Source organism: Porites lutea, chromosome 8, assembly GCF_958299795.1.
Source record: "Porites lutea chromosome 8, jaPorLute2.1, whole genome shotgun sequence".
NCBI classification, from domain to species: domain Eukaryota; kingdom Metazoa; phylum Cnidaria; class Anthozoa; order Scleractinia; family Poritidae; genus Porites; species Porites lutea.
Window position 1 is genome coordinate 11,309,491 of NC_133208.1, and position 25,929 is coordinate 11,335,419.

Below are 25,929 nucleotides of genomic sequence, written 5' to 3' on the forward strand. Positions count from 1 at the left end.
GGAAAATAACAATACATTCCAAGAAAGTTGGTCGTGGGCCAATCAGCAGCTCGTAAAAAACAATAAGTTACTCGAAGCAGAAAATTCAAGTATTGATAGCAAACGTTTCTTAAGAAAGCAAAATGTTTCACCAGACGATGTTTTTTTCGAAACTTCACATATATCACCCAGGAGACGTATTTGTTTGACACAAGCTGTTATTTTGCTAGCCTGAGAAAACAGCCGACATTTGGCGACGCTACCACTGGTTTTCCAGCCAAAGGACGTCTAAGAAACGAGCGCAGAAATTCCATACTGATGACGCGTCACTACTCAGATCTGGGTAGTGCTCCTGATTGGTTGAATCAAATTTCCCACGCGGCATTGTTTGTGGGGTGAGGGGAGGGGTTGGACCTGCGTGAATTGGAAAACGCCCAGAAACGCAAAAGTGTCCCAAAACTTTTGTCCATTATTGTGGGTAGTGACGCGTCATCAGTATGGAATTTCTGCGCTTGTTTCTCAGATGTCATTCGTCGGGGAAACAAGTGGTAGCGTTGCCAAATGTCGGCTGTTTTTCCAGGCTATTACTTTGTCATCCACCGGCAATTTCTTCGCTACTATTGCCGCGTTTTGCAATAACATCTCGACCTCAATAACGTTTACGTTTTTTGCCTGAGTCATTCACTCGAACGGACCTCTCAGGAAACGCGGGCTTTCTTCAGCAGGTTGAAAAGGTCACGTCTGTAGGTTGTAATAGCTTGATTTCGATCCATGTTGTTGATTTCGATTATGATTGCTAACTAACTTTCTCGAAATGTATCGTTATTTTCCCGTAATCCGAGGTGGCCCTGGTTATAGTAGTCGCACTGCAAACATGATGACGAAAAATAAGTATTCACTAAATAAGTAGATAAATAATAATAATAATAATAATAATAATAATAATAATAATAATAATAATAATTATATATCAATTTAGCCAATGCTAAAAGCGAAGCGCCTGTTAATAAATTTATAGATCTATAATAAACTTATAATCTGCTTAACTAATAAACTTTAAACCATCGCAAAGAAAATCCACTTGGAGTTGAGCCTGCGATAAGTTGAAAACTAGGAACTTGTCAGTGGAAAACTTCCAAAAACGAGCCTCGATGGGTCGACACCCGAGCCTGCAATACGGTTATGTGATACTGGTCAGTGGATACCCTGTTGTGACAGCCGTCAATTGGTCACAACATGGATGTGCAATATCAGGTTGCAGGCTCCTACACTAGCTAGAAAATGTGAGATTTCACGTTGTTTGTCCTATGCTGTGGATGGACGGACGGTCAAGTGACTACAAAAATTTCTCGGATGGATAGATAGCCAAAGTTTCTTAGCTATGGGGCTTCGCTAATAATAATAATAATAATAATAATAATAATAATAATAATAATAATAATAATAAATTTATTGACATAACTTAGACATACCTTAGATGTTCTCATAATTTAATGGGCAGCTATATGAACGATGGTTTTTAACTTATGAACATTTTTATTTTATAATTCTAAGAAGTCCATAAAGCTTGTAGGATTTATTTATTTATTTATTTATTTATTTATTGTTTTTTAATGACTTTCAGTTATCAAATCATTTTTACTCAGGGTTTTTATTTTTATGCGCAAGTTATTATGTAATTTTTACCACAACTTTTAGTCAATGCTACGGCTGGTTAATGATAATGATAATGATAATAATAATAATAATAGGAAGACGAAGAAGAAGAAGAAGAAGAAGCTTGCTTAGACTTGAGCGGACCAAGGCCAAGCTGGACTTGTGGACTCGGTCTGAGGTTTGATGATCACACTGTGCGGACGTGGCCAGTCATGAGATCTATAAATTTGTACCTAAAATATCTACCTAGTGTATATGTGTAAAACGCAGTCACTTGCTATTGGGATGTTTTGAAGCATTTTGGTCAGCAACTGTCTTTGACGCAACAACATGAAAGTTTTTTTGATCTGTGCTTTAGCTGTTGCTTTCTTTTCAATTTCTAGTGGAGCGCCGGCAAACAGGGAATATGGTGAGTGAAAAATCAATTTACCCTTAAAATACTTTAAAATAATGGCGAAATTAATCATTTATCATTCTTTTCGTTCGTTGCAAGCAGCGTTCAATAATCTCTTGAAAGGAATTGCTCGGCTTTAGGAGATCAGTATAAACAAATTAGGTTTTCGAAATTCGTGGTGTTAAAAGGCTTTTCGTTTCGTTTCTCTTTTCGTTTGGACCATTTTATTGCGGCTAGAACGACCTAGCTCGTACGTATCTAATTATTTTTTTCCCGGCCCTTTAAAATCCCCATCATTGTAGTTAATTTGAAGATAAAAAACATCATTAATTTTATTTTATCGTTTGATGATATCCGACTTAGGCGTACGGAAAATTATGCTTCGCCTGATTCTTTAACTACAAGTACATTTTTCCGTGGGTGATTATTTATTATTTCTCACAACCTTTTCCTTTGATTCCTCCTCGTTCGTCTCGGTTTTAAATGTTGGTGAATTTTTCTGGAGTTAAACTCCAACGGTCTTTTTCTAAGTTTAGAAAAAGAAAAGGGAAAATCTTTGACTTCTAACTGTTCATTTACTCCATAAATGCGAAATTGGGAAGTTTCAAATAGCAGTAGTCATCGTGCAACGACGGCAACAGAATGAAGGAAAATTGTGCTGCACGTGCAAGTTGTTGTTTTGCTTATCTAAGTTGATGTTACAAAAACGGAGAACGGGGTGCAGGGAACGAGCGAAGAGAACGGAAAAATGAAAAATGGGAACAAAACCTAACCTGGATCGCAGCTCTAGCAGTAACTTTATTTCCAATTCTCTGCTTCATTCCAGTTTCTTATTTCCCATCCCCGTGCTCGTTTCCTGCTCCGCGCTCCCGGTTTTAGTAACATCCTACAGTCTAAACCTATTGCTTTATTGCACTCCCTGTTGTCCTGTCGTGGATGGGGGCTGTAGTGTTTGTCAGAGTTAAATCCCTGGAGGAGACTTAAGCCCTAAAAGAGACCTTACCAAAAAAAAGCAATCGATTATTAGTCCGCTTAAATTGCGTGAAAGATGTTGAAGTTGAATGTCATCTGACCAGCATACTATTTTATTTCATTATTGCCGTAAGCGGTATCTGTTTGGGTAAAAATATTTAGCTTCCCGTCATGAGCGCCAATATAGACGACGCGGGCATCCGGTCCCGTCTCTGTCATATAGGATTTCCCTGCGGAATCATTGTTAACAAAACGTGTCGTAAGATTTTTATAACAACTAACTCTTCATTAATTATAAAGAAAGATGAAGATGATATTAGTTTCTCTTAATTTCTTCTCCCGCAGATGAAATTGACCTCATTGAGTCGGCAATGAAGCATTCTCCTCTTCATCACCATCATCACAATCACACAAATTGCATCAAAAAATGCCAAGAGAATAGTTGTAGCTGTTGCATGGAGAACCTTTGGGGTCACCAAGGTGCAGTAAGCGTTGTTTCTTTTATTGTAATTTTGCTGAGAGTGAGTTTTGAATATCTTGAGTTGTAATGAACCACACCCACTTGAAAAAAATATTCCTCCTCCCTCCTTCTTTAAAAGTTGTATTTTGACCTAGGGTTAGACGGTGATTCAATCTACCCATCGTTTTTCTATGAAAGAGTAGAAATTTACTTACTTTTATCCATTTCAAGTCTTAGATAGGTCATGTAGGGAAAACCATGTAGTTACTTAATTTAAAGAATTCAATTTAATATTTAAACTTATGATGATTATATTTAAACCATACAAAAGTTGATTTGGTGTTACTTGACTGCGCACGAGAAAAAATCCGAACGCTTGTGTTTAGTAATTGAAAAGCCTCCTGAGATGGAAGTGCTTTTGGTCACGCGATGGGGAGCAGGGCGAAATGAGGGACTTCATTTGACGTTAGTACAAAACGCATGAGTGTCATGCTGATATGGCAGGCACCTGACTTGACAGTTGGTACACTGCATGGGTGAATTTATACCAACGAGAGACGAATTTTAGACGATTTTACGGCCTACGGTTAACAGGTCGCGGGATATGTTTGTTTTTCGGAAGTGCGTTTCAGTTCGGCTTTTTACCGTCAAAACCTTGCTTTTCCCTGAAATGTCCCCCGGGGAGCGAGGGGGGGGGGGGGGGTGGATACCTGGGTAAATTTTTGCTACCCCTTTTTAGTCTATTCTGTGGCCAATTATAGACCCCATCTTAGTCACGTTTAGGCAAATATGTAATTTTTGCGATCTCAACTTCGTCACTTTCTATTTTTATGAATTGACCCATTTTTTTAGATTGAATGAAGAACACTTTACTTTTCATCTACTGTACACACATTCTGGTACATTCGCTGACCGTATGTTTTACCCCAAAAAATCCGAAAATATGTGACCCCATTCTAGTAACTCTATTGAAAATGCGACCCCATCCAGCGGCACATCCCCATTAGCCTCTTATAAGGAAGTAAACCCCCCCCGGGAGGCAAACCCACAATGGATTGGATCTTTCCCAACGACCGATGCCACCGATCGATCAAATCAAAGACGGGTTTCAGCTCAATTTTAGGGGAAGTCTAACCGCAAACTTCTGCGGGGCAATTGAATCAGAAATAAAATGGCTGCTTTCTTCATAGCTCTACCGATGAACAGCTAAAATCTTGAAAAGAGGATAGAGATTTGGCAGTATTTCAATATTTTGTGTAGTTTTTTGACCAAGTCTTAACTGATGAAATGTTTTTTTTTTTTAACACAGTTTATTGAAAACACAACAGTTCAATAATCATACAAGGCTCTGGTTTTTCAAACGTTGGATAGCGCTATCCACCGGAAAAAATCTATTCACTGATTGGATAACGCAATTGGTTTCCCTATACTTATCCTTACTTGAGTGTTTTATCCGGTAGATAGCGCTATCCAACGTTTGAACAACCGGGCACAGAACTTCAGTTACCACGCATATGTTAAATAACAACTCACACATTTTTATTTTTTTGTGTAAATCTTTTACAGTCAGTAACAATCAGTATGTTTATATTCCTTGCAAAGCCCTCATAGCCTTTCCCGGTCTGTTCAATATGTTCGAAGCCGTGCTTGCATTTTCTAGCGACTGGTGTTTGGAAAAGGCAATAATGATAAAAAACCCAGGCAAACAAACAAACCAAAAAACGCGACTTTTCCGTGACTTAACCGTGCTCAATCGATCTCGTCACCCTTACGGCACGCCCTCGTTAATTTCTTATCATCTGTCCTTCAAAACTTGACCATATTAATAAACATATTAATATTAATAAACCTTGTTTAACCCTCTCCCCCCCCAAAAAAACCGTTTTTAACAAGTGCATTATGGGCAATGCAAAAATGGTGCGTTCTCGAGAGTGAGGCTGTTTCATAAACTCCAAAAGCCTTATTATTCTATGAAGGCATTGAGAGAAAGCAGTAGCCTCTGAGAAAAACTGATTCTGCTCATGCAGTTTTTTTTTTTTTTTTTCACGGAGAGCATTTCATGTTGAACGAAAAGCTACCCAGTGTAGTGTTGATATTGTGGTTCAATTTTATCCTGGGTTTAAATTTACTTTCCTTTGTTTTAAACTCCGTATCATATGACATATTGAAGGGCTTGATATCAATTGGGACGTAAGTCCTGTTTCACCCCAAGTCACCGTGTTTTAAAGACATCGTGGCGAATTCAATTAAGTAGTTTTGTTACTGACCGAGGAACGAAGCCAGCAATCTCGACCGAACAAGCTTGGTCAATAAAGAATTATTTCATGACCAACGAGAGAACTGTTCCTTGCCGGACTTACGCAGGAAACCCCGAGAGGGAAAGATGGGCCCATCTCCCCGGGTAGCCGATCAGAACGAATGCAGGATTCCCTCATCTTGCCAGCTTATATTCATATATTCAGAATTTCAGTAACTGGCATGCCCTTTTTGTTTTTTTTTATCACATTCTGTAGCCGTTGCGGCACGTAGTGGGATACAGCTTGTCGACCCACAGATGATCCATTTTGAGCTTTTTTATCACCTGGTGCGCAAGAGCCAGTTCAACCCCAAACAGTATCTTTTTTAGTTTAGGCAGCTGGGAAAAAGATATTTTGGGCATTCATCCTAAAACGATTATCATCCCGGCCTCCTTCCACAGCAAGGTCTTGTACTGCTCTACAACTTGAGTCGAGCTGGGCGTTACTTGACATACTTGGCGGACTAAGCAGAGGTTTTTTTGCCATCTCACGGGCCTCTAATTTGAAAAATTTTAAGCAGCTTTTGGTGACCCTTTCTGGACTTGGCTTGCTAACTATGTGAGAGTTTTCTCGTCGAGTCTCCTTTTTTGTATGTAGCCTTCTTTAAGACTATTTAGCTGCTTTATTCAGGAGTTTTGGTCTTCCCCTTCATTTCTTGCCTTCAAAACCTTTATTCCTCCATGATCATTTTACCACTCAACATTCGGATTTTCCAGTTTTTTAGCAGTTTCTACGACAGATAAGCCAGTAAAACGAAATATACATGCTCATTCCCTAAAATAGCTGAGCGTTTTTGCGTTAAGGGGATTTATCTTTCGTGATATTCACAAAAAACAAGGAAGGAGTTCGAGCAATTCGGGCTATAAAATACAAAAAATATGTGGCTGGAAAATATACTCGCGCACGCCACCTTTGGCGCGGAAGTACACAAATCGAATATTCAAGTCAAAAAATGGCACAACAAGTATGAAAATGGTGAATTAGATTGAAAGAAAAATTTTTGTTTCAATGATTGGCTTACCAAGACCAATCGTACTGAAATATAGACTTTAACATAGAGGAACGAACTTTTGGGACACCCTGTAATAAATAACAATTATTCACCGAAGTGGAGGTGGCTAGTATTTAAGTATATACTAAAACAGTGAAATAAAGTGACAAAAATGATGATCTTTAACTCATCTACTGTTGCCAACGATTACAATTTTGGCGCTCGATGACCTAACGGCCGCGGTCGTCGCTTTTTCTTAGCGACAAATAAAACTTTTGAAGGCGTTTGTTTAGCTCTTGCGGGGAAGTTTCTTTAAAAGGAGTTGTGAATTCTTTTTGTATTTAAAATAATTCTGTAAAAAAGATTATTCAATTTAGTTTTAAGCTTATTTATGAACAAGTCAACTAAATAAAGTGACGCCAGCCTTAAGCTTAATTTGCATTTGTAAACAAAAAACTTTTTCACCGGTTTTATCGATAAATTCAAGTCAAAAAGACAAAAAGCTTTACCTGTTAAAACTTCCAAACCGAACTTCGTCACCTTCTTCACGTATCTCGGAAATAGCTTGCTTGATTAGTTGTGAAATTTCTTAGTTTGTTACGGTAGCAAACCGGGAAGGCCTTTTGCTCGCAACCTACGCGAGTTTGCCGTCGCTCGCTCGGAGAAACTGGAGGTGAATCAGTGAATAGTGCAGGATATTCACTGATTGAGTAGCCAATCAGAGCGCGCGAATAACACTGTCCACTGTTTTAGTATAGAGTGTTTTCACATGACGTCACGGCGGCCATGTTGGTGTCCCAAACCAATCCTGTGGGAGTTGAACTCTTTTCTTATGCAAACGCTTTCTTTGGTTCCAATAAATTTGCATAGATGCTGGCCACGTGAGTGAAAACACTCTATATACCAAAGAGAATAGAGTACTAAAGTGATGACGTCATAAAAATGAAATTTCTGAAATTATGGGATTTTTCAGGATATTCTGAAAGAACGATGTCCAAGAGGACTACTTGCCAAAAATGAGCATTTGGGGGCAAATTGTCTCTGAGATCGTAGCCCAGTTATACTCAGAAAACTCCATACAAACCCTTCTAAATTTTTTTTGGGTCGACCCAAAAAAAATTTAGAAGGGTTTGTATGGAGTTTTGTAAGCATAACTGGGCTACGATCTCAGAGACAATTTGCCCCCAAATGCTCATTTTTGGCAAGTACGCCTCTTGGACATTGTTCTTTCCAGAATATCCCATAATTTCAGAAATTTCATTTTTATGACGTCACACTTTAGTACTCTATTACTGTCTCGATTTACTCAAATATCTCATTTCTTTCTGTCGGCAGTGTGCATGTTCACTACCTTTACACCCTTTCCTTTGGTAAGTTGTTTATTTTAATTCTAAAATTATTACTTTTATTTTAGACTGGTTAAAAAGGCTTACAATACACTCTTAGAATAAATGTGAATTATATGAGAAAGTATGTCCCGATTAGGGGAGTAAATTTTATGTTACAATTTTCATTTGCTCGTGTTAATTCACGACAAAATTTGTACATATCCTCCGATTCAATTGTTGCTAGAGAAAATGTCTTTCAATAATAATTCAATTTGTTCTTAGGGTGTGGAGTTTTCTCTGACGTGGGGTGAAAAAAATCACTTTAAGGTGACAGCAACAGGTACTTAAATCAAACAAATTAAACAAATCTAACTTACAAAAAAAAAACACTCTTTTATTTTAAAGCTGCGGATTTCACTGTTGATTCGGTTTCCTTCCTAACTCTGGATATGGATTGAATCACTCAAACTCGTAGCACTGATAGACCAGAAGCACTGGACAGAGGCTCGACACTTATAGCCAACCCTTAACTGCTCCCTTCAAAAGGGTCGCAAAGTGACACCTGTTATAGAGCGTTTTCACGTGGCGTCTCGTCCGCCTTATTCACGGTGTCCCAAAGCAGTCCTTTAGGAGTTGAACCATGCACCGGAATTGTGGCTAGAGAAAATTTTAGCGGTTATAATCTGCTATCCGTCTTAAAGCGAAAATTTTCTGTTCTTGGCGGTAACGATTGATCGGGTAACCCTACTTAGACCCTGATACAAGAAACGCGTTTGTTTCCTTTTTCCCCTTGATCAACAGATTTGCATCCATCACCCATATGTTTTAAACCTGGCAAAACAGGCAAGTTTGTAAAGATATGCATCGACATCACCCAAATATCATTTGAGAGAGGTCAAGCTGGAGGCTGCTTCGGAATGACAACTGAGCCTATACCAATAAAGTTCACTCTCGCTTGTCTTTACATGGGACCGGGACCTGACCGTCAGGAAAACCCTAGAACTGTGAAAGCTGATAGAGTACCAGCAGTGCCTCTAGAACTCGCCATGGACCCTAAATACGTCATGGACGCAATACCAGCAATACCAGCAGTACGAGCAATGCCACTGAGGCCTGCCCAACAAGAGGACTATAAATCTTATGTGGACAGAATACCAGCAATGCCTCTAGAACCCACCGTACAAAAGGATCCTAAATATGTCATAGATGCGATGCCAGGGGTACCTGCTATGTCATTGAAGGCTGTCCAAGAGGAGGACTATGAATCTATAGTGGACAGAGTGCAAGCAATGCCTCTAGAACCCACCTTACAAAAGGATCCTAAATATGTCATGGATGCGATGCCAGGGGTACCTTCTATGTCATTGAAGGCTGTCCAAGAGGAGGACTATGAATCTATAGTGGACAGAGTGCAAGCAATGCCTCTAGAACCCACCTTACAAAAGGATCCTAAATACGTCATGGATGTGATACCAGCAGTACCAGCAATGAAAATGAAGTCTTCTCGAAAAGAGGACTATGATTCTACAGTTGACATAGCAATGCCCCTACATCCCAGCTACGAGAAGGACCCTGAATATGTCATGGACGCGATACCAGCAATGCCACTGAAGCCTTCCCAACAGGATGACCATGAATCGGTGGTGAAGTTAGTACCGCATGTACCTTTTGAAAAGGAGAATCCTAAATTGATCTTAAAGAAAGAAACCTTAAAGGTGAATATGCTACAGACGATTACAGTTCGTTTTTAGTATAACTTATGTCTAGGGCAAATGAATCTGAAATGTCTCAGGAAATAAGCACTCTTCCTTGGTAGATCTAGTGGAAAGACCCGCGGCGTGCCCCCAGGTGGTTCCCGATTTATTTTTATACCAAACCCGAGGCCAAAAGAACCCAGAAAACTACTAAGCAATTAGTTAGTTAATTACTCTTCAAATCTGATAACGTTTGAATCTCTGTATTTTGATCTGTCGCTTCCTTTTATTTATTTTTTTTGAGAGTCCCTTGTAGATTATCAAGATATATTAAGTGCTACCCTCAATTAAGAAATTTTCTTACTATTTTCAAGAACGCCTTCCTTATTTGAAGTTCTCCCACCCCGCCCTTGCCGGTTATGACAAGGCGTAGATCGCCACTGTTCTTATATTTAATGACTGTGTGGGTAGATACCCTAGAGACGACTAACTACTTCTAATTGTCCACATCTTTGTTGTAGGATAGCGAGACTGACGCCAGCTACTTTTCATATGAAGACTATCTGAACGATATCGTCACAGGTCCTGAGACACTTTATGAAGATGGTTGCCAGTGTACACATAAGCCATTTCCTTTTTGCTACTGCTGCTCCAAGACAGAAGCTTTTAAAATTCCTATCAAAGGTGAGGCTCATTGTCCTCACTGTATGGGTAAGAAAGGCGCTGAAAAAATTTAAGATCAAGATTTTATGGAGGATTTTTATTTCAGTTCATTAATTTAATTATTGCTATTTCATTCTGTTGCAGCGTGTGTCGTGGGAGACTTGAGTGAGGCTGATAAGGTAAGGGCAACAGAAGAGCTTCTTATAATTTGGCATTCACTAGCTCTTAATTCATCACACTAGGAAAAGGCAGTTTACAATTGACCGTCAAAGGTCATTGCTGCTATTCTGACTGGCTGAAAAATCTCCCGCTACTTTAAATAGCCTTATATTAATAGTCAATCACCCAAGAAAACAAGTTCTAATCGTGTCTTGTTGAACGTTTTAATTGGCTCCCTTCAATATTACGTTGTTCTCCTTCAGGGTTTTAATGTGACAGTCATTGCAAATCACTCACTTTTCAAGGAACAAATCTCTGGTAAGTGGAAAGACAGCGATAACTATTGGGTTAAAACTCGTTGTAACACACTTACGCTCTCACCCGCTGATATCTAAATATTGTTTTTATCTTAAAGGAAAAATTGTAAGAAGACTCTTCACACAAATATTAACATCTTTCTGTCACCGCTGAAGAGGTTTCATTTGAATGTTCACACCATAGGATTTATCCACAGACTCAAAAGTTAGAACTACACACTAAATAAATAGTACCATGTGAAAGTACTGCTGAAGAGATTTCATCTGAATGGTCACACCATTGGATTTCATCCACAGACTCAAAAGTTAGAACTACATACTAAATAAATAGTACCATGTGAAAGTACTGCTGAAGAGATTTCATCTGAATGGTCACACCATAGGATTTCATCTTCAGACTCAAAAGTTAGAACTACATACTAAATAAATAGTACAATGTGAAAATACTACTGCTGAAGAGGTGTCATTTAAATGGTCACACCATAGGATTTCATCCACAGATTCTAAAGTTAGAATATACATTCTAAATAAATAGTACCATGTTAAAGTACTGCTGAAGGGGTTTCGTTTCAATGGTCACACCATAGGATTTCAACAAAACAGACTCAAAAGTTAGAACTACGCACTCCCGGGGTAGTCAGCAACAAGTTATACGGCCGGAAGCCTCTGCCTTGTGTTCCAGCCCCCTGCCTTTTTATAAACTATTTTAGACAGAAAAATTACCCCTTTCGTATACCGTATATTGACAAATGCTACTCCTTTCACACTCATTGATTACTGTAAAAGCACCATATTAAAAACATGAATAAGTCACAAAACCAGGACGTTTTCTCGACTTTTTCGCAACCATAAAATGCATCTAGATCTGTTACAAATTTTGGACCTTTTTAGAGACCGAAATGACAGATTTACCTATACCCCTTAATACACTTCAACCTGACAAAGATACCCCTTCCGGGCGTGCCTCCCATAAAGGCCATAACAGGAAGTACCCCCTGGGTGCATATTAACTGAATTAATAGTATCATTTTAAAGTACTGCGCATGCTGAAGAGGTTTCATTTGAATGGTCACACTATAGGTTTGCGTTCACAAAATTGTGTAATTCCAGAAAATATCCATACCCCCCGCGGAGGACAACGGAAATTCCGAGGGGAAGGGGGTCCAGAGTAGGGGGTGGTTTCTCGAGGTTATTTACAGTCTGCGAATGTTTTTTTTTCACGGCTTACGCGATAAATAAATGTCAAATGTCATCGGCTCATGAATAAACTTCTGGTATTTCACCTGTTGTTGTAGTTCGGTTGTGTTCTAAGCCTTCAAACAATTTTTTGACTGAAAGGAAGAAATAAATGTCGACTCGATGTTTAGTTTGAATTTAACTGGTTGTTGTTTGTGTCGTGTAAGGTATCGCCTCCATGTTTCTCATATCTTACCGTTGATTATTAACTAAGGAAGACTTTTACAAGGCAAAATTGAGATAATCAGACACTGTTTTTACATGAATAAAAGATTTTTTCTTTCTTGATCGCGGAAACAATTAACTTTCGCATAACAGTACAGTGCTACAACATTATCTTTGACGTAAATATATTTTCCAGGGGGTGCCTACCAGTCAGTTGAATAAGCACCCCCCGGAATGGAAATCCCAGCGGGGTGGGGGGTCTAAAACAAAAGTGCCCTCCGTGGAGAGGGGGGGGGGGGGGTATGAATATTTTCTGGAACTACACATTGTGAGTTAGAACCACAGTAAATGTCTCCATTACCAAAGCAATTGACTCTGTCCGTTGTAGGGTTAAAGTTAAACAGAAAAATAATTGCTGTTCTTTTTTTATTTTAGTGGCGGATCCTTCTCCAATATGCAAAGTTGTGCAAATGCTCGACAGAAAAGTGAAAATGTGCTTAAAACTAAAGAAAGTGTCGCTGGCCCTCAGTAACACAGGCGCATGTATGGATGTTAGTATTGGCAAATTAGAACGGCCCTTGGGGTGTTTCTATATATCAAAATAGGGTGCATGTTTACCAAGGCGAGCAAAGCCGGATATTTGTTATAACATTTATGCCCAAATCAAACCATGAGTTCCATTACTGGCACATAACGGGCTTTGTAAACAGATTTTGTGAATTTAGTGATTTTACGCGAAAAGTAAACTTCGTAACGTAAAAACAAATAAAACATAATCCGGGATTTAGGATAAGGGTAAGATGAAAGTTTCTTTTTCAATATAAGTTACTCTTTTGTAGTTGCAATTGTTTTGTCAATAAAAAATACCGCTGTTACGGTAGCTACACTTTTTTTGTAAACTTTTCAGATTCCAAAACAATACTAGCCAGAATTTCAGTCGTTTCCTCGAGCCGCAAACTCCCAACTCATGGAGCACGGCTGATATTCAGGCTAAAGCAATGCCTGATAAGAGTATTGCCTTCACTGAAGTAGTTGGAATACATCCTAAAAGGCTGTGTTGGTTAATTAATTAATTAATTAATTAATTAATTAATTAATTCATTCATTCATTCATTCATTCATTCATTCATTCGTTCATTCGTTCGTTCGTTCGTTCGTTCGTTCGTCCGTTCTTTCATTCATTCATTCATTCATTCATTCATTCATTCATTCATTCATTCATTCATTCATTCATTCATTCATTCATTCATTCATTCATTCATTCATTCATTCATTCAAAAAAACAAAAACAAAAATACTAACCAGTAAAAAATGAAAATATAATGATATGTGCAAACGTTTAGACCTCGGATAAGGACGAAATGTTCAGTTGAATTTAGTTCCTCGCCAAGCGAGGTTTTAATAAATCTGTCGTAATTTGCATCGCGCCTGGCTCCCACGAAATCGCTAAGCGAAGAGTGATGTTGCAGTGGTTTTAAATATTTCTATCGCTATATTTCTATCCGGAGTTGCCTAGCAACGATGTCGCGACTAACCTCCAATTGACGTCATTCAGTCTGACGTGCATTTTTCAGTTTCCAGGCAACTCTTTCGTACTGAACCAGTTGACGTCAAGGTGCATGTTTTGACTGTTTTTGCGGCCTTTTTGATGATCAAGAAACGCTTTTGTCGATTGATATCGACGACAAAACTATTTTGCAGAGAACATTGAAGCAATTTGTACCTGAAAGGTCGCGATATTCGGAAGTGTCGGTCCTCGGCGTTGGGTGACGGCACCAAAAATGGGTCAAACAAAAAATCTGTTAGAACTGGTCGGGTAGACCAATCAAATTTGTAAAGAGAATTTCACTAGAAATCAGGCCCTGGTTGTTCAAACACTTATAGCGCTTTCCACCGGATTAATCACTATCCAGTGGAGTGCACCACCCAATGGATAGAGATTTAACCGGTGGACAGCATTATCCACCTTTTGATTTGAACACCAGGGGCCAGAACTATCCCTCCAGATCAGTCTTTCTCTAAAAAGTATGTACCTTAGTGGCGGATTTTAAGTAAGAAATCTTGGTGGTTATACCACAGGCCATTGCGCCCTTAAAAAGCCACTTTCGTACTTCAAAGTACTCAAAGCTGCTGTAAATTAAAAAAGTACATTCGTATCCACCCTTATGTATATCTACTCGTATGCTACCTGCATGTGACACGCATGTACTTGTATATAGCCTGCGTGCAGGCGCAAAAAGGGGAGGGAGAGAGAGAAAAGCCTATAAAAGAAAAGGGAACCCCCTCCGTTACCCCCCCATCTTTTCTTCCTCTCGGTCCAACCCCTTCCGACGGCTGGGGCACAGGCTATATCTAACTCGTGTAGTATGCTTGTTCTATTTCTTGGCGCTCGACCTTGGACGTAATAAGCATTATTCGGTCTTTTCATGAGCCTTTGCGTGAAAGCTTCTTGTAAGCAGCACGAGACGTCGCGTGATGACGATGGTTAACCACACGTAACATAAAAACGGTCATGGTAGTGAACCCTAAATTAACTTCAGTCCTTGGAATATTAATATTGTTGCTTAATAAAACTGTTCCGTATCTCCGGGGATTCATCCCCTGGACCTGGTGTACACCACATGGTAAAGGTGCTGCAACCTTAACAATGAAGGTCAGGCGTACGTACACTTGTGATGTTTACACCTGACCTTACTGGATTAAACCCATCATAGCCTTGACTTGTCCGCTACTGAGCACACGACGTTGTTTTATCCATCTATAGCATTTGATTGATCGTGGACAGTTCATGCACTGGTCCAAAGTTCATTTTCAGGCAGTAACTTGTCTTATCACAAGATCTTTATAGATCTGTTGTACTAAACCGTTCGTAGGAGTTTGAAGAGTGTTTATACCGAAAATTGTCCACATCTCTGACATGAAGCCAATTTTTATTAGTTCTTTAGTTGTGACTTTTGTCACGATTACATGTGCAGCGCCAACAGCCTGGATATACGGTGAGTAAGCTTTTTCTTTTTTTCATAACAGAAGACGCGGGCAAAACCTTAAGCAGGACAAGCTACGGTTTATCATCATCCTTAACTGAGAAGACGAGAAAGTCTAACTGTTTGCCGGTTTCAGCACTTTCTTCTCATTTACATAAAAACCCTGAGTGATGGTCCTGCCAGGGGTTTGAACCAGTGGCTTCCCGCTCAGAAGACCGGCGATTGCGATATTTACTTCTCCATGTTTATATATTTTACCTCTCACTGTTTATTCCCAGCTTTTGATGATAAGCAGTAAAGTCAACAACTGCTTTATTGTCACTGGGAGGGTGGGGTGCTTATTAAAGGCATTGATTGTTGGACGGGGGCCCTCTTTTCAATTAAATGAGATACGTCCAAGCTTTCGAATGATGTAGTTTCCTAAACTCATTTAAAACCACAGCTTTTACTTGTTTTACGGGTAATTTTTATCAATTTTTAGCAGGATAAAGACTATTATCCTTAAAAGATCTTCTCATTTTAATTTCTAGGCATTCATGAGAAGGATGTGATTCCGCAAGCAACGAAGGCCATTTATCAAAAGTGCACGCCCACCTGTGAAGTGGATACTTGTAGATGCTGCACGGAGATGCAAAAAACAAAAGGTACCTGTAGACCTTCTCAATTTATATTAAAGTTTGTCTATTTTTAGCAAAAAAAATGGAATGATATTCAATTAGAAAACGACATGCTTTCAAGTAAATACCTGGATCATTATAATTCCTGTTAAACTGAAAGCGAAAGAACTAAAAAGAGTACAAACTGTTTTCATTTTGTCGAACTTTTAGTACTTTTAGTTTTTGACAAACAAGCGATCAAAATGAAGAAATAGTCGGTAGAAATGGGCTACTCTGCCGTTCGCGTGAAAAAACACGTGGTGCTTCGCGAAATTTTAAGCTTTGGATTAGAAGAAATTATTGTCGCTATTATATTACATAGTCTGCGTGAGCTTTTGTTCGTTTAATCGTTTCTACTCTTTTGCTTGCATAGTCACATTAACTTAACATAATTTTTTTCTTTAATTGTTTTTACTCTTTTGTTTTTTTAACAGTGTGCATGACAGTTAAATACATTTCTCCGGTAAGCTGTTTTTTTTTTCGCAGCAAAAACCATTTTGCTCGAGGGTGGAAGGGAGGGGTTAGTGGTGTCGCTGTCGAGACGAGCATTTTATCTGGAAAGGGACGCTTTGAAAAACGGGGCCGTAGACTTTTTCTACCTGCTGGGTTATGTATTCTCCTTCATTCCACTTTGCCTTGTTCTGTTTGCAAGCTAGTTCTGTGGCGTCTGCGTTTGACCGTCCTAAAGGAACTAATCACGCCAAATTTAATTACAGTACTACATAACTGCAAATTTTTCAACAGGAGGCCTCCAATTACTAACCTGAGATCAGGCTCTATTTTCGTTTCGCTTTGAAAATTACATTCCGGCGGGCATGGCGAAACGAAAAGAGAGGCCCAATTTTAGCGGTAGCCGTTAGAGAGAATGTATGAGAACCGCTAAAATTGGGCCCGATCTCAGGTTATCCAGTTACTGAAAAGTGCCTCCCGGGAGTGTCCACTATATAAAATGTAAAAAAAAGGTCATTTATGGAAATAAAACGCGTCTTACAAAGACGCGAACTGTTTCACTCATGATCATACGAACAGTGCGTATAAAATGGTTCGAGTCTTACGTTGTTTATGCTGATGTGTCATGTAAGATCGACTCGTCTTTTTTTTTAGCTAAGCCGCGTCTTTTTTTTCGGACAAATTGTGCTATTTATACTGGAAGTTCGTATTCATATTTTTCCTCGTCCAAATGACCCTATAAAAAATCGAGCAACAAAAACAGCAAAGGGTAGCTACTACTAAACTAAAATACAAAATTACTAAGAGATAAAAATCTAAAAATGAGAAGTTAGAAGAAATACACTATTAACAAACAAGAGATTGATCACCTACTCTAGTTTGAGACTTTCTTTGTTCGTTCTTCTTAATTCGAGGGTCTCAATGGGGTTAACCGATAGGCGTAAAAGACCCGTACAACGGCCAAAAATTTAGTCGATAGCCGTAAAAATTGAAAAATTTTAACCGTTAGCCGTAAATACAGTAAAAAGGAGTTAACCGTTAAAGAAACTGTTCCCTAGATTGGCTACATTTCAGGGAGGTACTAAACTCACTTATGGTTGCGTTTTTTATTTCCTGGCTAGCGTGACTCCGTACGCATGTTAGGCGAAGCGCCTTTTAGGTGTTGACCAAGACCTAGGCTCCATTTCCGCCACTCTCTCGGGGAACTAATTTTTTCCATAGCGAAAGTGTGGCTTCTTGCTGGGGATTAACATTTGCGATTTTCAGGAGGTCGTGCCCTCGAAACACTAGTGAAACAAAACGCAGAGATGTCACTGTTTGAAAAACACGTTGCCGATAAACAATATTTCCCTGTTTTTCTCTGACGCTACGGTAGACATTACCATGCCTAGTTCCTGTACGGCGTCTTCCTACGCAACCTCGGTCAAGGCATTTCGGTGGCAAACTCGCTTGGACCACGTGACCCGAAACTCATTAGCCACGCGGAAAAATGAAGTCTACGGACAAGGCAACGGCAGACAGTCGTTCCGTACAGTCCTTCGCTATCATAAAAAACACTAGACACGGGAATTTTGTTATTGGCCGTTTTCACGCTAGAGCTACAAATGGATTATCCGTCTGAGACTAGCCTGTGTACAGTCACACCCTCCCCACAGACACCCCTTCTCCGAGTTTTTCTGAAGGGAGGGAGCGGCCGTACACAGGCTATCTGAAGCGGATAATCCTGTCTTCAAACTGTCCGTCGAAATTGACGGATAAAGTCAGGCGGATTGTTCATTCAAAACTAAAACTATTCCATTTTCAAATTAATAAGTATTAGCTATTCGACGCGAATCATCAAACGGATAACCCGTCTCACACGAATAATTCGTCCCTGGTGTGAAAAAGGCCATTTCTGTTATAATGAATGTCGCGGCCCGGCCTTGAGTTGGGCTTTTTCGTGACCGCTTTTGCTTTTTCACAAAGATTATTTTTAAATTGACTATTGGCATTTCTATGTGTAAAATAATATTAGAAGTGAAATACTTTATAAAAAGTATGATCTACCAAATGTTAGAATTTTTGAAAAGAATAGCTTGTTTGATCCTGAGATGATCCGAAGACCTTTGTTTTGATTTAAAGACACAAAAAATACAGGTTAATTATTATTTAACTTTTTGAAACAAAAGAAGTTAATTTTTAACTTTTTTGTTAACCGTAACTGAAAAAAAATAACCGATAGCCGTAAAAGAGGCAAAATTTTAGCCGATAACCGTAAAAGCCACCACCCCATTGAGACCCTCTAATTCGGAGTAATGATTTTGGAATGCTGTGGGGGGGGGGGGGGGGGGGGCGACAGGGGGGCCACAACCTCCTGCTTCCCGTACCCCGTTTTCCGGGGCTCCCGCCCCCCTGTCCCCCTTCAGAATGCTTGAGACTGTGTCATTTCCGATGTTTTTAGACTACACTGACTCCCCAAACCAAATTTAAAGAGTGGGGGATGCTGAAAAAAAAAAAAAAAACGTCCAAAATATGCTTAAAAGTCAACCCGAAATTTTCTATCCAAGCAAATTAATAATTCTTTTTGTCTTTAGAACGTGCGATTTACCCTGAATTGGATCGCCCGAGCTATTACCATCGCCGCGAAAGCGGCAAAAGGTACAGTACTACAAATGATGCTATCTCCGAAAAGATTTATACCAAGTAGAACTTTAAGCTTGGCTGATTTTGCATAATTTTGATAGTGAGGTGACAGATCATTTTTTGCTAAGGAACGTGTTTACTAGAGAAAAAATTATTTATTTATGGTCTTTCTTTTGACATTTAGACTTGCCGGCTCCCAAACCCATGTGTTTTCCTTCCAATGAGAATCCTTTTGTGAAGATCTGCATTAAAATTTCCAAAATATCAGTGGAGAAGGACCATGCCGGGGGATGCTTTTCAGTGAGTTTTTCAGATTCCCCTGAGAGTATAGCTCTTGGTTGCCTCTTCGTGGGAGGTGGTGGTCTTGGCAATGAACCACTTTTGGACCAGGAGCTATTGGTACCTGCAGTCATAGACGCAATACTATCAGAACCAGTTATACCACTACTTCCATTCTTACAAGAAGACCCTCAATCGGCAGTGGAGCCAGTTCAAGCAGTACCTTTGATGCCCTCCATTCAGGAAAACCCCAAAGACTCTGTGAACACCGTACCAGCATCAGTACCGCTACTGGTACCTCCTCAACCGGGACCTAAACCTATCATGGAAGCCGCACGACTGGCATCCGACCAACAATTGGTACCTTTCAGACAGGAGGCCTTAATGCAATTTTTAAAGTTTTTTTTTGTGTTTTATATGTACACATCACCTTGCGTCGCAGACATTCTAAAGCCCTGGAGTTCAGCTGTCTACTGTGGGTTTCGAGTAGACTGCGAGCAGCCTCTCTTTTTTTCCAGATTTAGTAAGGGGAGTGCACGCACGCGCGAGCGTTGAGCGGCGAGGCCGCGAGACGCGAGAAACGAGGGCGGCAGCCTGAGAAACCTCTCCTGTCTCGCGCCTTTACTCACGCGCGTGGTCATTTGTGTGTCTCGGGCGTTTTGCTCGACGGACCAAAAAAAAGAGAGACTGCTCGTAGTCTAGGTTTCGAGTGACAAGTCCGGATGCAAGGCATAGGGATTATAATATTTGGATTTCCAGCTACGTGACTCTAGCCAACTAATGAGAAATAAATGTGGGGCCTTTTTTTACCACGTCAGAGCAACCGACAGAAAGCTACACGGAAGCGATGACAACTTTAATTCCCATGTATAAACACTGTTAACCATTCTTTTCTTGATCAATTCATCATATTTGCTCTGAAGTTGGTCGTTTTTAATGCTCGAAACCTCCAGCTTTTCAGAAAATCCCTTTACTTTGACTAAGCTGTCTGTATACTTAAGTATAGTAACTCACAAATCCTGCCGAAAAACGTACATATCCCCTTCGATCAAATTATTTGATTTTAGGACGGCAAGATCAGTCACTATTCTTATGAGGAGGACTCAATGATCAACGACGCCACAGATGTTATGATATTCAACGAAAATAATTGTAACTGCTCAAAGTCACCCCCTTCCTGCAATTGCTGCGTCCTGGTGAAAGGGCCTTTTTTCCCCATCAAAGGTAAATACATGTAATGTTATACTCAACTGAAAAAATCAGTGAAAAAAATGGTCGTCTGGATCTGTTGTGAAGTATTTGAAAATTATTTTAAGATCTTGGACGTCTCACCTTTTAAGTTTCGTTTTTGTTTCATCAAGTGGGTCAAGGTTATATAGTCTTGATTTTCTCCTCGTACTGTTTTCCTGTTGGTCTTTTCCTTAATGCTATTTTAGGAATCTTCTTCGCTTTCCATTATCAGATGTTAGTTTCTCGAAGGTGGTCGTGTTTGTGATGATAGAGCTGACCTTGGTTCATTCGTCTCGTTGTAGTTCCTGTTTGGGTTTAGTTAATCAGCGTTTAAGCTTTTCATTGGTTTGTAGCTTCTTGCCGATCGCAACCATGTAGTCAGTAATACCAAAACATTATCCAAACCAAGTTCACCTTGATTTCATTCCCATGGAGTCAGTTAACCCAAACATGTCCAACTTTGGCTATAAAAACGCTACTATACTTGAACTAGTTTAAAAAGAGTTAGAAGAGTGAGAAGATTAAGATTGTTAGCAGAAGTCAAAGACGAATAAAGACCAAGATGTAAATCAGATCCCTGCTCGAACCACCCCCACACTTCTATACAGTCGTCACCCGACGCTCCTCCTCCAGCAAGAGTTAAAGGGGGAGTAGTTTGTTTTATACAAGTCATTGATTGATTGACTGATTAATTGATTAATGACCATTAATTGATACTTTCATTCATTCATTGGGCCTTGATTGATTCACTCTGTCTTTCGATTTTACATTCAAAGCTGAAATTTATGTTTCTTAACTGAGGCACTTTTTAATTGATTTTCTTTCAGCCTGTATCCATGCAGACATAGATGAATCTTTCTTGGTAAGTCAGCAAAAACACAGCTCATTATAAAACTTAAACAGTTTAACCTTTTTCCCATATACTGAAATAATGTTCATTGATTACGCATGGTTTAGGCGTGACCTTTAAAAGTGGAATTTCAAGATAGATGTGTGAGAATTGAATCACGAAAGTATTCTCATTTGGGGTGGACCTAAGTTGTCTGCGTCCACTGAAAATGGGTGATCGGAATCCTGCTATCAAAAAGCCTTTTCCCATCAGACATATTTACCAAGGGTCAAATCCAAGATACATCGATGTTCAACCATGCCACGGCTAGTATATTCTGAAACAAGAAACAACTAAATAATACTCTCTTATTTTCAACTATAGCAGTGATTGGTTAAGACCAAAATCATGACACGTCACAACTGGAATATATGTTTCTAGGAATAAGTAGTATATTGAGCTAATTTGTTATATAGAGGCAGCCTTGACTTTTGGCCAATCAAATGATACCTCTTTAGCTTCGCCCAGATTGGCACCGCCTGCCGAAAGCGCTCGATAGACCTCAAAAAGGGTCGAGGTTAAACACCTCAGTTACACGAGCAAGGTTCCGAAAAATTATCCTTGGAAAGTTTTATTAGTAAATAGCGAACATTTTTTCTCGACGGTTACGTTGGGAAAAACTGAAAAAAAAAACTTACTATGCGCAAAATGAAACAAGCAGCCTAAAAAGGCCAGGTGCGTGAGTGTATCCTTGCACGCCTGATTTTCTGCCTGCTATATTTCGGACATTTGTACTTACTTGTAATCCGTTCTTTTTCCTTTCAAATGATTTACTGAATTTTCATTCTCTTATATCATATTATCTTATATCATATTAGGGGTTTAACTTATCGTTAACGATAAATGACTGGAAACTTTTCGAGATGCACATCACCGGTGAGTATAGCTTTGTCATAGACAAGTGGATTCATTTGTTTTCAAGAGATCTTAAAGCTGGCTCCTTGAATAACCGGTATGAGTATTAGTACTTAGCCATTAACGGATCAGCGTAATTATGGTAGAAAGAATTTAATATGCAGATCTAGGAGGATGTTATCCACACTTGGTGGATAACACTGCGGAAGATGATCCTCCTTGATATAAGTCACATCACACAAGAGTTGAATGACCTGAGGATGAGTATTATGAAGAATTCAGCATAAAGTTTCATATCATACGAAAGCGGAATCCAATAATTGTTTTACCATTAATTCAAAATACTTCTATGCTCAAAACGTGCATGCTTCCTCCTGCTATGTCACTCTTCGAGTAAAAGTTCTTGCCTTCAAAACATTTGCATCCCTTTGGGCGAGGGGTCACCGTTTTTTCTGGGCACATCAGAGTCAGTCAGGATATGATGGGATGTTTATTGTTGTAGATAGTCTTCATATTATAACAGCTTTTGTTTGTCGGGCGGTATTTTTGCCTTTTTCTGATGTTCTCAGTTTAAGGGAGTAGATCGGCCTTGAAACTAAACTACGCTCTGCAGCGGCCATGCAATCAACTGAGGGCCAAAAGTACTTCTTCCGTATTGATATTTGCAAACGTCTTTCAAATTTGGTCACCGCTAGCTGATTAAATTATATAAGGCTATCTAAAATAAAACAAGCCTAAAATAAAAGCTTAATACTATTTTTTCTATTTTTGTTACTTTTAGGAAAGAAAGAGTTTACAAAGTGCGAAGTCCTCAATATTCTTGGCACTGACATGAAAGTGTGTATCAGGTTGACGGACCTGTCACTACGCCCAGGACATATTGGCGGATGTGTGGATATCATCATCCCCGAAATACAACTGGAAGAGCGTTTGGGATGTTTTTTCATGAATCGCCTGGGTATAAGGAAATAGCTAGCCTAGGGTAGAACGCGATAGTCATCGAATGTTCTTGAAATCGGAGACTTGTCATGAAGTCATATAGCGGCTCTTACGACTTAAAACAAAATTAGAATCGGCCAATATTGTTTTGAATATTTAGTAATTTGAAATGGAACATTTTAAAGAGTTTTAAGGGGGATGATTAATGCATAAATAAAGTTAGCTTGGTTGCTTTAAGAAATAAAATTATATTAAACAACACTGTTTTCGGATTTGAGACCACTGAGAAGTTTGTTGTTTGTTTGTTCTTGCCGTCAGCACACAATGAAGAACTGGTGTTTGAGCTTGGTCAGCCCATAGGCTTTTCAGGATATCTATAGCAGACGGGATATTGACTGTCATATCTGTTGTAGCACGCTGTACACTGGTCCATGTTATAATTAGAGTGGTATTCACTTCACCCTCCCCGTGTCTAGTTAAAAGCGATGTCGAGCCCCACTCCCTCTTCTCTAGTCAGGTCCTTTTGATCGACTCTCCTGATCTCGCGATCGTGAAGCGCGCATGTTTTCCACAAGGGGCCAGTTCCTGGAAAGACTATTAGCGCTATTCCGGAGTCAAACTTTCATTCACGGTCAGATTCACGGTTGTATTTTCCTGTTTTTTCTTTTTCCCCTTTCCTGAAGTGTTTAATTTAAATACAAAAGGGCTGAACTTTCAAGGCCCTATTCTTTGAGATTTAGTGTTTTTGCCGTGTTCTCGGTCACGCGATAAGCCCAGTGAATACATAAATGACCTCACTTTACGTGGCCTAATGTGCTAAACACATGAGTTTCATGGTACTGCCTGTGCTTGCCTGTGCTGCACATGGCGGGCAGTCTCCCGTGAATATTGTTGCCATGGTTATAGTGACGCAAGCTTAATGTCGCTAATGGCTCTAATTGCGTAATCGGTGTAAACTGTCATCTAAATTCTTGACAGTAAAATTAAAAATTAAGGGTTAGGGTTAGAGGTATCTCGCTTAAGTGGGGTAGCCTACCAGTCCATATAATCTTTCATTTTAATTTGATCACCCTCTCAGCCGAGGTCCCATTTTGCCATATAAACCTTTCAAGGTAGGGTAACCCGCCTTAAAAGCCGGGGTTGCCGGATACGTGTTACATCACATTTCATTCGTGGACTGAACAACATAAACTAATTATCTGCCTTAATTGGCGAAGGCTTTGCTTCTTTTTCAACCCACAGCATTGAAAGATTTCAGAAAGTAAGGGTAGAAGAGCATTAACCTCCGAAAAACGTCCTTTCCCATTTAATAATTTTGAGAGATTATGAGCCCGCGACGGCGGGGTAGCAAGATTTCATTTCATGTAAACGCGGGATATGTTTTGCCCTAGCTGAGCGGGTTACCTCTCCTACCTGGGTTCCCCCTATATGTGAACAGCCGCTAACGAAACATCACGTCGCAACACGTTGCGCCAGGCAGCCCCCACGTGCACATGATGGCTGACACTTGATCTTGGCAGACCCAAAATTGTCGTATTCAGACTTCGGAGAGAGGGTGCGCTCGTCCAAAGTTTGTTCTCACACAATATAGTGTTAAATTTCTATACACTTAAGTTTTTTTCCCTTAAGAATTTAGAGAGAAAAAATTTCAGCAACACTGACAATATGAAGACAATTTTATTAATGCTTTAGCATTTATGGCTTTTTTCACCATCACTAGTGCGGCACCAACAGACTGGATTTACGGTGAAGGAACACCTTTTTTTATTACTTAGATAATACAGGTAAATTAAAGACCTCATTTTCTAAAAGTGGGACAAATTCTTTCGGCCAACGGAACATTACTTGGTCCATTTTTTCCTATATGGGGACTAAAAATCCCCCCTTTGATCCCGAAAGTTCAAATACAGATTGACAGTACAAGGACAAGTAACAATTCTTCCCATTCAATTATATTAATTTAATTTTTTTGATAAATATTTGTCAGTGACCGTTTTTTGTTTAGTCTTTTATGATTTATACGTTGCTGCAATAAGCGCCATATTATTGCTGAGAAGTGGGAGAGGTTGGGGGGGGGGGGGGGGGGGAGGGGATGGAGTGTGGTGCTTATCTGGGGAGGCAATCCACATACGAATTTCCCAGACTGATCACCATTATTATATTTTTTTAAAGAATAAGTTTAGAGAATTTTATTGATCATGTTTTGATGGTTAGGAGAAAACTGATGTCATGTCTGCTTAACGCAGTCAAAACCAAAGCTTTTGTCCGAATTTTTAATATGTCAGTCATATTTCGTAGGTGTTTTAACAATTCTTAGCGGATTAAAGGGCTCGTAAAACATCGTTCTTTTTTCTGCCCTTCTGAATTCAAGAGAAGGACGCCATTCCGTTAGCAATGAATGCTAATGATCAAAAATGCACGCCCCGATGTGATGGGAGTACGTGTGGCTGCTGTACGGAGGCAAGAACAGTGAAAGGTGCAGATATGATTCTCATGCAAATGAATGATTAAACGCGAGTGAGGCAGGGTAGCCTATAGCATTTAGTCTGCGGAAACAACCGTCTTTCCTCGCTCCTCGCCGCTAAGGACGTTTCGCGGAAGGGAAGACGTGGTCAGCGCGTCGGATTTACAGTCCCACGGCCTCGGGTTCGAGTCCTGCTCTCTCTGACCAACTGGTTGCCTGCCTCCTGCAGCTGAGTTGAGTGATTTTTAAC

At 39.7% G+C, this 25,929-nt stretch overlaps 2 protein-coding genes across 2 annotated transcripts; both read left to right on the forward strand.

Annotated features, from left to right (window-relative positions):
• Positions 1-1,880: 1,880 nt before the first annotated feature.
• Positions 1,881-13,191, forward strand: LOC140946473 (uncharacterized). The gene is made up of 9 exons (XM_073395597.1): positions 1,881-2,044; positions 3,347-3,481; positions 8,085-8,119; positions 8,360-8,417; positions 8,879-9,792; positions 10,293-10,455; positions 10,579-10,613; positions 10,857-10,911; positions 12,747-13,191. Exons 1-9 carry the CDS (start codon positions 1,966-1,968, stop codon positions 12,914-12,916), a joined length of 1,644 nt encoding a protein of 547 aa, XP_073251698.1. The 5' UTR covers positions 1,881-1,965; the 3' UTR covers positions 12,917-13,191.
• Positions 13,192-15,116: 1,925 nt separating this feature from the next.
• On the forward strand, positions 15,117-23,492 carry LOC140946551 (uncharacterized). Its single transcript, XM_073395680.1, has 9 exons — positions 15,117-15,307; positions 15,826-15,939; positions 16,386-16,414; positions 18,975-19,038; positions 19,208-19,662; positions 20,370-20,526; positions 21,360-21,394; positions 22,240-22,297; positions 23,058-23,492. Exons 1-9 carry the CDS (start codon positions 15,229-15,231, stop codon positions 23,246-23,248), a joined length of 1,182 nt encoding a protein of 393 aa, XP_073251781.1. The 5' UTR covers positions 15,117-15,228; the 3' UTR covers positions 23,249-23,492.
• The last annotated feature ends 2,437 nt before the right edge of the window (positions 23,493-25,929 follow it).